At 50.8% G+C, this 12,171-nt stretch overlaps 1 protein-coding gene across 3 annotated transcripts in view; it reads left to right on the top strand.

Annotated features, from left to right (window-relative positions):
- LOC139559275 (TBC1 domain family member 5-like) overlaps positions 1–12,171 on the top strand; it is a 47,274-nt gene that overhangs the window by 22,458 nt on the left and 12,645 nt on the right. For all 3 annotated transcript variants that reach the window (XM_071375108.1, XM_071375110.1, XM_071375109.1), the window contains 4 exons: positions 5,281–5,423; positions 5,571–5,677; positions 6,376–6,461; positions 6,663–6,940. In XM_071375108.1, coding sequence (XP_071231209.1) covers positions 5,281–5,423; positions 5,571–5,677; positions 6,376–6,461; positions 6,663–6,940 — 614 coding nt within the window. The remainder of the gene's footprint in view (positions 1–5,280; positions 5,424–5,570; positions 5,678–6,375; positions 6,462–6,662; positions 6,941–12,171) is intronic.

Below are 12,171 nucleotides of genomic sequence, written 5' to 3'. Positions count from 1 at the left end.
CCTCTGTATGATGTGTGTGTGTCCGTCCGTCCCTCTGTATGATGTGTGTGTGTCCGTCCGTCCCTCTGTATGATGTGTGTGTGTCCGTCCGTCCCTCTGTATGATGTGTGTGTGTCTCTCTGTATGATGTGTGTGTGTGTCCCTCTGTATGATGTGTGTGTGTCCGTCCGTCCCTCTGTATGATGTGTGTGTCCGTCCGTCCCTCTGTATGATGTGTGTGTGTCCGTCCGTCCCTCTGTATGATGTGTGTGTCCGTCCGTCCCTCTGTATGATGTGTGTGTCCGTCCGTCCCTCTGTATGATGTGTGTGTGTCCGTCCGTCCCTCTGTATGATGTGTGTGTGTGTGTGTCCGTCCGTCCCTCTGTATGATGTGTGTGTGTCCGTCCGTCCCTCTGTATGATGTGTGTGTGTGTCCCTCTGTATGATGTGTGTGTGTCCGTCCGTCCGTCTGTATGATTGTGTGTGTGTCCGTCTGTATGATGTGTGTGTCCGTCTGTATGCGGGTGTGTCCGTCTGTATGCGGGTGTGTCCGTCTGTATGCGGGTGTGTCCGTCTGTATGCGGGTGTGTCCGTCTGTATGCGGGTGTGTCCGTCTGTATGTGGGTGTGTCCGTCTGTATGTGCGTCCGTCTGTATGTGGGTGTGTCCGTATGTGCGTCCGTCTGTATGGTGTGTGTGCGTCCGTCTGTATGGTGTGTGTGTGTGTGTGTCCGTCTGTATGATGATGTGTGTGTGTCCGTCTGTATGATGGTGTGTCCGTCCGTCTGTATGATGGTGTGTCCGTCCGTCTGTATGATGTGTGTGTGTCCGTCCGTCCCTCTGTATGATGTGTGTGTCCGTCCGTCCCTCTGTATGATGTGTGTGTGTCCGTCCGTCCCTCTGTATGATGTGTGTGTGTCCGTCCGTCCCTCTGTATGATGTGTGTGTGTCCCTCTGTATGATGTGTGTGTGTCCGTCCGTCCCTCTGTATGATGTGTGTGTCCGTCCGTCCCTCTGTATGATGTGTGTGTCCGTCCGTCCCTCTGTATGATGTGTGTGTCCGTCCGTCCCTCTGTATGATGTGTGTGTGTCCGTCCGTCCCTCTGTATGATGTGTGTGTGTGTGTCCGTCCGTCCCTCTGTATGATGTGTGTGTGTCCGTCCGTCCCTCTGTATGATGTGTGTGTGTCCGTCTGTATGTTGGTGTGTCCGTCTGTATGTGGGTGTGTCCGTCTGTATGTGCGTCCGTCTGTATGTGGGTGTGTCCGTATGTGCGTCCGTCTGTATGGTGTGTGTGCGTCCGTCTGTATGGTGTGTGTGTGTGTGTCCGTCTGTATGGTGTGTGTGTGTGTGTGTCCGTCTGTATGATGGTGTGTCCGTCCGTCTGTATGATGGTGTGTCCGTCCGTCTGTATGATGTGTGTGTGTCCGTCCGTCTGTATGATGTATGTGTGTGTCCGTCTGTATGTGGGTGTGTCCGTATGTGCGTCCGTCTGTATGTGGGTGTGTCCGTATGTGCGTCCGTCTGTATGTGGGTGTGTCCGTATGTGCGTCCGTCTGTATGTGGGTGTGTCCGTATGTGCGTCCGTCTGTATGGTGTGTGTCCGTCCGTCTGTCTGTATGGTGTGTCCGTCCGTCTGTCTGTATGGTGTGTGTCCGTCCGTCTGTCTGTATGGTGTGTGTGTCCGTCTGTCTGTATGGTGTGTGTCCGTCCGTCTGTCTGTATGTTGTGTGTCCGTCCGTCTGTCTGTATGGTGTGTGTGTGTGTGTCCGTCTGTCTGTATGGTGTGTGTGTGTCCGTCCGTCTGTCTGTATGGTGTGTGTGTCCGTTCGTCTGTCTGTATGGTGTGTGTGTCCGTCCGTCTGTCTGTATGGTGTGTGTGTCCGTCCGTCCGTCCGTCCGTCTGTCTGTATGGTGTGTGTGTCCGTCTGTCTGTATGGTGTGTGTCCGTCCGTCTGTCTGTATTGTGTGTGTGTGTGTGTGTCCGTCTGTCTGTATGGTGTGTGTCCGTCCGTCTGTCTGTATTGTGTGTGTGTGTGTGTGTGTCCGTCCGTCTGTCTGTATGGTGTGTGTGTGTGTGTCCGTCCGTCTGTCTGTATGGGGTGTGTGTGTGTGTGTCCGTCCGTCCGTCTGTATGGTGTGTGTCCGTCTGTCTGTATGGTGTGTGTGTCCGTCTGTCTGTATGGTGTGTGTGTCCGTCCGTCCGTCTGTCTGTATTGTGTGTGTGTCTGTCTGTATGGTGTGTGTGTTCGTCTGTCTCTGTCTGTATGGTGTGTGTCCGTCCGTCCGTTTGTCTGTATGGTGTGTGTCCGTCCGTCTGTCTGTATGGTGTGTGTGTGTCCGTCTGTCTGTATGGTGTGTGTCCGTCTGTCTGTATGGTGTGTGTCCGTCTGTCTGTATGGTGTGTGTCCGTCTGTCTGTATGGTGTGTCCCCGTCCGTCCGTCTGTCTGTATGGTGTGTCCCCGTCCGTCCGTCCGTCTGTCTGTATGGTGTGTGTCCGTCCGTCCTGTCTGTCTGTGTGTGTGTCCGTCCGTCTGTCTGTATGGTGTGTGTGTGTCCGTCCGTCTGTCTGTATGGTGTGTGTCCGTCCGTCCGTCTGTCTGTATGGTGTGTGTGTGTGTGTGTCCGTCTGTATGATGATGTGTGTGTGTCCGTCTGTATGATGGTGTGTCCGTCCGTCTGTATGATGGTGTGTCCGTCCGTCTGTATGATGTGTGTGTGTCCGTCCGTCCCTCTGTATGATGTGTGTGTCCGTCCGTCCCTCTGTATGATGTGTGTGTGTCCGTCCGTCCCTCTGTATGATGTGTGTGTGTCCGTCCGTCCCTCTGTATGATGTGTGTGTGTCCCTCTGTATGATGTGTGTGTGTCCGTCCGTCCCTCTGTATGATGTGTGTGTCCGTCCGTCCCTCTGTATGATGTGTGTGTCCGTCCGTCCCTCTGTATGATGTGTGTGTCCGTCCGTCCCTCTGTATGATGTGTGTGTGTCCGTCCGTCCCTCTGTATGATGTGTGTGTGTGTGTCCGTCCGTCCCTCTGTATGATGTGTGTGTGTCCGTCCGTCCCTCTGTATGATGTGTGTGTGTCCGTCTGTATGTTGGTGTGTCCGTCTGTATGTGGGTGTGTCCGTCTGTATGTGCGTCCGTCTGTATGTGGGTGTGTCCGTATGTGCGTCCGTCTGTATGGTGTGTGTGCGTCCGTCTGTATGGTGTGTGTGTGTGTGTCCGTCTGTATGGTGTGTGTGTGTGTGTGTCCGTCTGTATGATGGTGTGTCCGTCCGTCTGTATGATGGTGTGTCCGTCCGTCTGTATGATGTGTGTGTGTCCGTCCGTCTGTATGATGTATGTGTGTGTCCGTCTGTATGTGGGTGTGTCCGTATGTGCGTCCGTCTGTATGTGGGTGTGTCCGTATGTGCGTCCGTCTGTATGTGGGTGTGTCCGTATGTGCGTCCGTCTGTATGTGGGTGTGTCCGTATGTGCGTCCGTCTGTATGGTGTGTGTCCGTCCGTCTGTCTGTATGGTGTGTCCGTCCGTCTGTCTGTATGGTGTGTGTCCGTCCGTCTGTCTGTATGGTGTGTGTGTCCGTCTGTCTGTATGGTGTGTGTCCGTCCGTCTGTCTGTATGTTGTGTGTCCGTCCGTCTGTCTGTATGGTGTGTGTGTGTGTGTCCGTCTGTCTGTATGGTGTGTGTGTGTCCGTCCGTCTGTCTGTATGGTGTGTGTGTCCGTTCGTCTGTCTGTATGGTGTGTGTGTCCGTCCGTCTGTCTGTATGGTGTGTGTGTCCGTCCGTCCGTCCGTCCGTCTGTCTGTATGGTGTGTGTGTCCGTCTGTCTGTATGGTGTGTGTCCGTCCGTCTGTCTGTATTGTGTGTGTGTGTGTGTGTCCGTCTGTCTGTATGGTGTGTGTCCGTCCGTCTGTCTGTATTGTGTGTGTGTGTGTGTGTGTCCGTCCGTCTGTCTGTATGGTGTGTGTGTGTGTGTCCGTCCGTCTGTCTGTATGGGGTGTGTGTGTGTGTGTCCGTCCGTCCGTCTGTATGGTGTGTGTCCGTCTGTCTGTATGGTGTGTGTGTCCGTCTGTCTGTATGGTGTGTGTGTCCGTCCGTCCGTCTGTCTGTATTGTGTGTGTGTCTGTCTGTATGGTGTGTGTGTTCGTCTGTCTCTGTCTGTATGGTGTGTGTCCGTCCGTCCGTTTGTCTGTATGGTGTGTGTCCGTCCGTCTGTCTGTATGGTGTGTGTGTGTCCGTCTGTCTGTATGGTGTGTGTCCGTCTGTCTGTATGGTGTGTGTCCGTCTGTCTGTATGGTGTGTGTCCGTCTGTCTGTATGGTGTGTCCCCGTCCGTCCGTCTGTCTGTATGGTGTGTGTCCGTCCGTCCGTCCGTCTGTCTGTATGGTGTGTGTCCGTCCGTCCTGTCTGTCTGTGTGTGTGTCCGTCCGTCTGTCTGTATGGTGTGTGTGTGTCCGTCCGTCTGTCTGTATGGTGTGTGTCCGTCCGTCCGTCTGTCTGTATGGTGTGTGTGTGTGTCCGTCTGTCTGTCTGTATGGTGTGTGTGTGTGTGTCCGTCTGTCTGTCTGTATGGTGTGTGTGTGTCTCCGTCCGTCTGTCTGTATGGTGTGTGTCCGTCCGTCCGTCTGTCTGTATGGTGTGTGTGTGTGTGTCTCCGTCCGTCCGTCTGTCTGTATGGTGTGTGTCCGTCCGTCCGTCTGTCTGTATGGTGTGTGTGTCCGTCCGTCCGTCTGTCTGTGTGTGTGTCCGTCCGTCCGTCTGTCCGTCTGTATGGTGTCTGTCCGTCTGTATGGTGTGTGTCCGTCCGTCTGTATGGTGTGTGTCCGTCCGTCTGTATGGTGTGTGTCCGTCCGTCTGTATTCTGTGTGTGTGTGCGGCCGTCTGCGTGTCCGTCTGCGTGTGTGCGTGCGTCCGTCTGCGCGCGTTCCGTCTGCGCGCGTTCCGTCTGCGCGCGTTCCGTCTGCGCGCGTTCCGTCTGCGCGCGTTCCGTCTGCGCGCGTTCCGTCTGCGCGCGTTCCGTCTGCGCGCGTTCCGTCTGCGCGTGCGGGTGTCTATGATGTCCGTGTGTCCGTCCGTCCATATGTATGGTGTTTATCCGGCCGTCCATATGTATGGGGTGTGTCTGTAGTCGGTGGGTTCTTCTGTATGTGTCCGTCTGTATAATGTGTTTGTGCCCATCTGTTTAGTGTGTGGGTGTGCGTCTGTTTAGTGTGTATCAGTCTCTCTAGTCTGTGTGTGTGTCCGTCTGTATAATGTGTGTGCGCGCGTTTGTTTAGCGTGTGTGTTTATCCGTGTATATCTCTAGTCGCTGGGTGCGTCTGCTGTTTGGCCGTGAGTTCCCCCTGCAGGACCTGTTGGTGGTGTGGGATGCCCTGTTTGCTGACAGCATCACTCTAGACCTGGTGGACTATGTCTTCGTAGCCATGCTGCTCTACATCAGAGATGCCTGTAAGGACCTGCCTCACTGCCCGTCAATCAGTTAGTCAGTCAAACAAGTTGGTTGGTCGGTCAGCTTGTCTGTCAGCCAACTAGTCAGCCAGCCAGTCAGTCATTGAGCCCTGCTAACTGTTTGTGTTGTTCCCCTGTCTGTCTCAGTGATCGCGAGTAACTTCCAGACCTGTCTGGGCCTTCTAATGCACTATCCACCTATAGGAGACATCCACACCCTACTACACAAGGCTTTGTTCCTCCGAGACCCCAAGGTAAGAGCTCACACACATTTCTGAGAGACATGAGCAACACACCTCTACTTTGTTGTTTTTCCACCCTGAAGGTGTGTGTCGAAGACGACAGGGTCGCTGCCCTGCCCTGACAGTGTTCTGGTTTGTTATGAGCTGTCCTGACTTATGTCCCTTCACTGCCCAAATGACATCCAGACAAATTGACACAACTGTGGGAAGCTTTGTAGTCAACATGGAACACTTTTGACACCTTGTAGAGTCCATGACCCGAAGAATTTAGTCTGTTCTGAGTACACAATATTAGAAAGGTGTTCTTAATGGTTTTGACTCCGTGTGTATTGGCGAGGCCTGCTAGTAGTCAAAGTAACCTTATTAGAGTTAAATAAATATGCTATAGGCTATGCAGCACTGTGGTCAGGTCCGTTCAGGTCTATCATCTGTAGTTACATAGGCCAGAGACCTGACAACAATCAAACAGGACCTGACAAGTTAGAATTTCAGAACCTGGTCCGGGTAATATCAGGTCCACCCGGACCCATGAAGACCTCTAGTTCGTAGTGTGGCATGACGACGGTATTCAGAGTAGTTGGCTCAACCACATGGAGATCTGGGACCATGTGAGACCACCCACCCACACACACAACACTATTTGTCACAGCGTCTCTATTTTATCACTATTTAAGCTGAGCTGTATTCACTGTCAATGCCTTTTCCTTTAGAACAATCCTCGGCCGGCCAACTACCAGTTCCAACAGAATCTGGACTATTACAAGACCAGAGGGGCAGACCTGGTCAACAGCACCCGGTAAGCTTGCTTGCACACTGACACGAGCATGAGGGACAATGATCGTAACAACCACACACACACACACACACACACACACACACACACACACACACACACACACACACACACACACACACACACACTTTGTTGTTTCACAATATCTTGCTAAACTATAACTCTCTCTCTTTCTTTCTTTCTCTCTCTCTCCCACCCCCTCAGTGCCAGTGCCAAGACGGCTCCTCTCAACATCAACAAAGTCTCCAGCAGCCTGCTCAGCTTTGGGAGGAAGCTCATCGCCCCAGCCATGTCAGGGGGTGTTGCCAGCGTTATATCTCCAATCAACAGCGAGATTCGTTCTGCCCCCTCCCCCCTCACTGCAGCCCCCCGCACGCAGGCCGAGCCCCTGTCTTCAGGCCACGCCCCCCTGCAGACACACTCCCAGTCCCAGCACCAGCGCCTATGGAAGTCTGAGAGCATGCCAGTCTACCTGAGCCAAGGTGAGGGTTGGGAACACATACACACTCTTAATCTAACAGGTATACTAGGACATTGATGCTCACACATCCATCCAGAATCTTAGATTTAAAAAAATAAAAATAAATAAAAAGCACCTTTATTTAACCAGGTAAACTAGTTGAGAACAAGTTCTCATTTACAACTGCGACCTGGCCAAGATAAAGCAAAGCAGTGTGACATAAACAACACAGTTACACATGGAATAAACAAACACAGTCAATAATACAATAGGGGGGGGGGAAAGTCTATATACAGTGTGTGCTAATGGCGTGAGGCGGTAAGGCAATAAATAGGCCATAGTAGCGAAGTAATTACAGCTTAGCAAATTAACACTGGAGTGATAAATAGCAGATGACGTGCAAGTAGAAATACTGGTGTGCAAAAGAGCAGAAAGTAAATAAAAACAATATTTATTTTTTAATTTTTAATTTAACCTTTATTTAACCAGGTAGGCTAGTTGAGAACAAGTTCTCATTTGCAACTGCGACCTGGCCAAGATAAAGCATAGCAGTGTGAACAGACAACACAGAGTTACACATGGAGTAAACAATAAACAAGTCATTAACATGGTAGAAAAAAAAGAGAATCTATATACAATGTGTGCAAAAGGCATGAGGTAGGCAATAAATCGAATAATTACAATTTAGCAGATTAACACTGGAGTGATAAATCATCAGATGATCATGTGCAAGAAGAGATACTGGTGTGCAAAAGAGCAGAAAAGTAAATAAATAAAAGCAGTATGGGGGGTGAGGTAGGTAAATTGGGTGGGTAGTTTACAGATGGACTATGTACAGCTGCAGCGATCGGTTAGCTGCTCAGATAGCAGATTTTTAAAGTTGTTGAGGGAGATAAAAGTCTCCAACTTCAGAGATTTTTGCAATTCGTTCCAGTCGCAGGCAGCAGAGAACTGGAAGGAAAGGCGTCCAAATGAGGTTTTGGCTTTAGGGATGATCAGTGAGATACACCTGCTGGAGCGCGTGTTGCGGGTGGGTGTAGCCATCGTGACCAGTGAACTGAGATAAGGCGGCACTTTACCTAGCATAGCCTTGTAGATGACCTGGAGCCAGTGGGTCTGACGACGAACATGTAGCGAGGGCCAGCCGACTAGGGCATACAGGTCGCAGTGGTGGGTCGTATAAGGTGCTTTAGTAACAAAACGAATGGCACTGTGATAAACTGCATCCAGTTTGCTGAGTAGAGTATTGGAAGCTATTTTGTAGATGACATCGCCGAAGTCGAGGATCGGTAGGATAGTCAGTTTTACTAGGGTAAGTTTGGCGGCGTGAGTGAAGGAGGCTTTGTTGCGGAATAGAAAGCCGATTCTTGATTTGATTTTGGATTGGAGATGTTTGATATGAGTCTGGAAGGAGAGTTTGCAGTCTAGCCAGACACCTAGGTACTTGTAGATGTCCACATATTCTAGGTCGGAACCGTCCAGGGTGGTGATGCTAGTCGGGCGTGCGGGTGCAGGCAGCGAACGGTTGAAAAGCATGCATTTGGTTTTACTAGCGTTTAAGAGCAGTTGGAGGCCACGGAAGGAGTGTTGTATGGCATTGAAGCTCGTTTGGAGGTTAGATAGCACAGTGTCCAAGGAAGGGCCGGAAGTATATAGAATGGTGTCGTCTGCGTAGAGGTGGATCAGGGAATCGCCCGCAGCAAGAGCAACATCATTGATGTATACAGAGAAAAGAGTCGGCCCGAGAATTGAACCCTGTGGTACCCCCATAGAGACTGCCAGAGGACCGGACAACATGCCCTCCGATTTGACACACTGAACTCTGTCTGCAAAGTAGTTGGTGAACCAGGCAAGGCAGTCATTAGAAAAACCGAGGCTACTGAGTCTGCCGATAAGAATATGGTGATTGACAGAGTCGAAAGCCTTGGCCAGGTCGATGAAGACGGCTGCACAGTAATGTCTTTTATCGATGGCGGTTATGATATCGTTTAGTACCTTGAGCGTGGCTGAGGTGCACCCGTGACCGGCTCGGAAACCGGATTGCACAGCGGAGAAGGTACGGTGGGATTCGAGATGGTCAGTGATCTGTTTGTTGACTTGGCTTTCGAAGACCTTAGATAGGCAGGGCAGGATGGATATAGGTCTGTAACAGTTTGGGTCCAGGGTGTCTCCCCCTTTGAAGAGGGGGATGACCGCGGCAGCTTTCCAATCCTTGGGGATCTCAGATGATACGAAGGAGAGGTTGAACAGGCTGGTAATAGGGGGTGCGACAATGGCGGCGGACAGTTTCAGAAATAGGGGGTCCAGATTGTCAAGCCCAGCTGATTTGTATGGGTCCAGGTTTTCCAGCTCTTTCAGAACATCTGCTATCTGGATATGGGTAAAGGAGAAGCTGGGGAGGCTTGGGCGAGTAGCAGCGGGGGGGGCGGGGCTGTTGGCCAAGGTTGGAGTCGCCAGGAGGAAGGCATGGCCAGCCATTGAGAAATGTTTGTTGAAGTTTTCGATTATCACGGACTTATCAGTGGTGACCGTGTTACCTAGCCTCAGTGCAGTGGGCAGCTGGGAGGAGGTGCTCTTGTTTTCCATGGACTTTACAGTATCCCAGAACTTTTTGGAGTTAGAGCTACAGGATGCAAATTTCTGCTTGAAAAAGCTGGCCTTTGCTTTCCTGACTGACTGCGTGTATTGGTTCCTGACTTCCCTGAACAGTTGCATATCGCGGGGGCTCTTCGATGCTATTGCAGTTCGCCACAGGATGTTTTTGTGCTGGTCGAGGGCAGTCAGGTCTGGAGTGAACCAAGGGCTATATCTGTTCTTGGTTCTGCATTTTTTGAACGGAGCATGCTTGTCTAATATGGTGAGGAAGTAACTTTTAAAGAATGACCAGGCATCCTCAACTGACGGGATGAGGTCAATATCCTTCCAGGGTACCCGGGCCAGGTCGATTAGAAAGGCCTGCTCGCAGAAGTGTTTTAGGGAGCGTTTGACAGTGATGAGGGGTGGTCGTTTGACCGCGGACCCGTGGCGGATACAGGCAATGAGGCAGTGATCGCTGAGATCTTGATTGAAGACAGCAGAGGTGTATTTGGAGGGCAGGTTGGTCAGGATAATGTCTATTAGGGTGCCCATGTTTACGGATTTAGGGTTGTACCTGGTGGGTTCCTTGATGATTTGTGTGAGATTGAGTGCATCAAGCTTGGATTGTAGGACTGCCGGGGTGTTAAGCATATCCCAGTTTAGGTCACCTAACAGAACAAACTCTGAAGCTAGATGGGGAGCGATCAATTCACAGATGGTGTCCAGGGCACAGCTGGGAGCTGAGGGGGGTCGGTAGCAGGCGGCAACAGTGAGACTTATTTCTGGAGAGATTAATTTTTAAAATTAGAAGTTCGAACTGTTTGGGCATAGACCTGGAAAGTATGATAGAACTTTGCAGGCTATCTCTGCAGTAGATTGCAACTCCTCCCCCTTTGGCAGTTCTATCTTGACGGAAAGTGTTATAGTTGGGTATGGAAATCCCAGAATTTTTGGTGGCCTTCCTAAACCAGGATTTGGACACGGCAAGGACATCAGGGTTGGCAGAGTGTGCTAAAGCGGTGAGTAAGGCAAACTTAGGGAGGAGGCTTCTGATGTTGACATGCATGAGGCCAAGGCTTTTTCGATCACAGAAGTCAACAAATGAGGGTGACTGGGGACATGCAGGGCCTGGGTTTACCTCCACATCACCCGAGGAACAGAGGAGTAGTAGGATGAGGGTGCGGCTAAAGGCTATCAAAACTGGTCGCCTAGAGCGTTGGGGACAAAGAATAAAAGGAGCAGATTTATGGGCGTGGTAGAATAGATTCTGGGCATAATGTGCAGACAGGGGTATGGTGGGGCACGGGTACAGCGGAGGCAAGCCCAGGCACTGGGTGATGATAAGAGAGGTTGTATCTCTGGACATGCTGGTCTCAATGGGTGAGGTCACCGCATGTGTGGGGGGTGGGACAAAGGAGGTATCAGAGGTACGGAGAGTGGAACTACGGGGTCCATTGCAAACCAAAACACTGATAATGATAACTAGCCTGAACAACAGTATGCAAGGCATATTGATATTTGAGAGAGACATACAATAAGGCATAAAGTGATTGCAGGTCTTGATTGGGAGAGCTAGCTAAAACAACAGGTAAGATAACAGCAGCTAGTCCACTAACACAGCAACAACAGGTAAAAATGGCGACGACTAGGCAGAGAGGGTCGGATTAACTACACACAGATCCTGAGTTAAAGCACAGAGCCGACAGATAAAACACAAATAAACAGGATGGAGTACCGTGAATTAATGGACAGTCAAGCAGGCATCAGCTATGTAGCCAAGTGATCATAGTGTCCAGGGGGCAGCCGTAGATGGAGCAGGGAGGCCTCCACTAAGCTAGCACGCGGCGTTTAAAGTTAGTAGCCCGGGGGGTGGTCTGCTCAGACGGAGGCCGGTTGAGGGCACAGCGGATGGGGTATTCGTCTGCAGACCAGACGTGGTCGTGTCGACAGAGAATCCAAGCCGGATGGCGATGGCGAAAGAGAGGTTGTGAATTGTAGAATTGTGTTTGCTAACTGGTGCTAGCTTCGTGGCAGTGGCGCTAGCTGCGCTAGCTGCAAGCTAGCTGTGAGGATCAGAAGTAGTGGCTCAGGGATTACGGCAGGAATCCGGCGTTGTTGTCGAGAGACAGTCCGATGCTGGTAAATTGGTGAGTAATATCCAGGCTAATAACAGGGCTGGTGTCTGTGCAGAAGGTAAAAGCTGCTAGCAGCGGCAAAAAATGGCTAAATTAGCTTGTAGCTGATTAGCTGGTTAGCTACTGGGGGTTCTTGAAAGTGTTCCAAAGTAAAAAAATAATAGCGATTCCGTATCACATTGGGTGAGGTAGGTTACCGGAAGGTATAATCGAATTAAAAATCGAAAAGAGATAGAAAAAAAATGTTAAAATATATACAAGAAATACGAAAAAATACGAACGTACACGAGAGGACTAAAGAAACACGTCTACACTGCTACGCCATATGGGGATGAGGTAGGTAGATTGGGTAGGCTATTTACAGATGGGCTATGTACAGCTGCAGCGATCGGTTAGCTGCTCTGATAGCTGATGTTTAAAGTTAGTGAGGGAAATGTAAGTCTCCAGCTTCAGCGATTTTTGCAATTCGTTCCAGTCACTGGCAGCAGAGAACTGGAAGCAAAGGTGGCCAAAGGACGTGTTGGCTTTGGGGATGACCAGT

Source organism: Salvelinus alpinus, chromosome 29 (genome assembly GCF_045679555.1).
Source record: "Salvelinus alpinus chromosome 29, SLU_Salpinus.1, whole genome shotgun sequence".
Lineage (NCBI taxonomy): Eukaryota > Metazoa > Chordata > Actinopteri > Salmoniformes > Salmonidae > Salvelinus > Salvelinus alpinus.
This window is presented reverse-complemented; position numbering and strand designations above follow the sequence as displayed.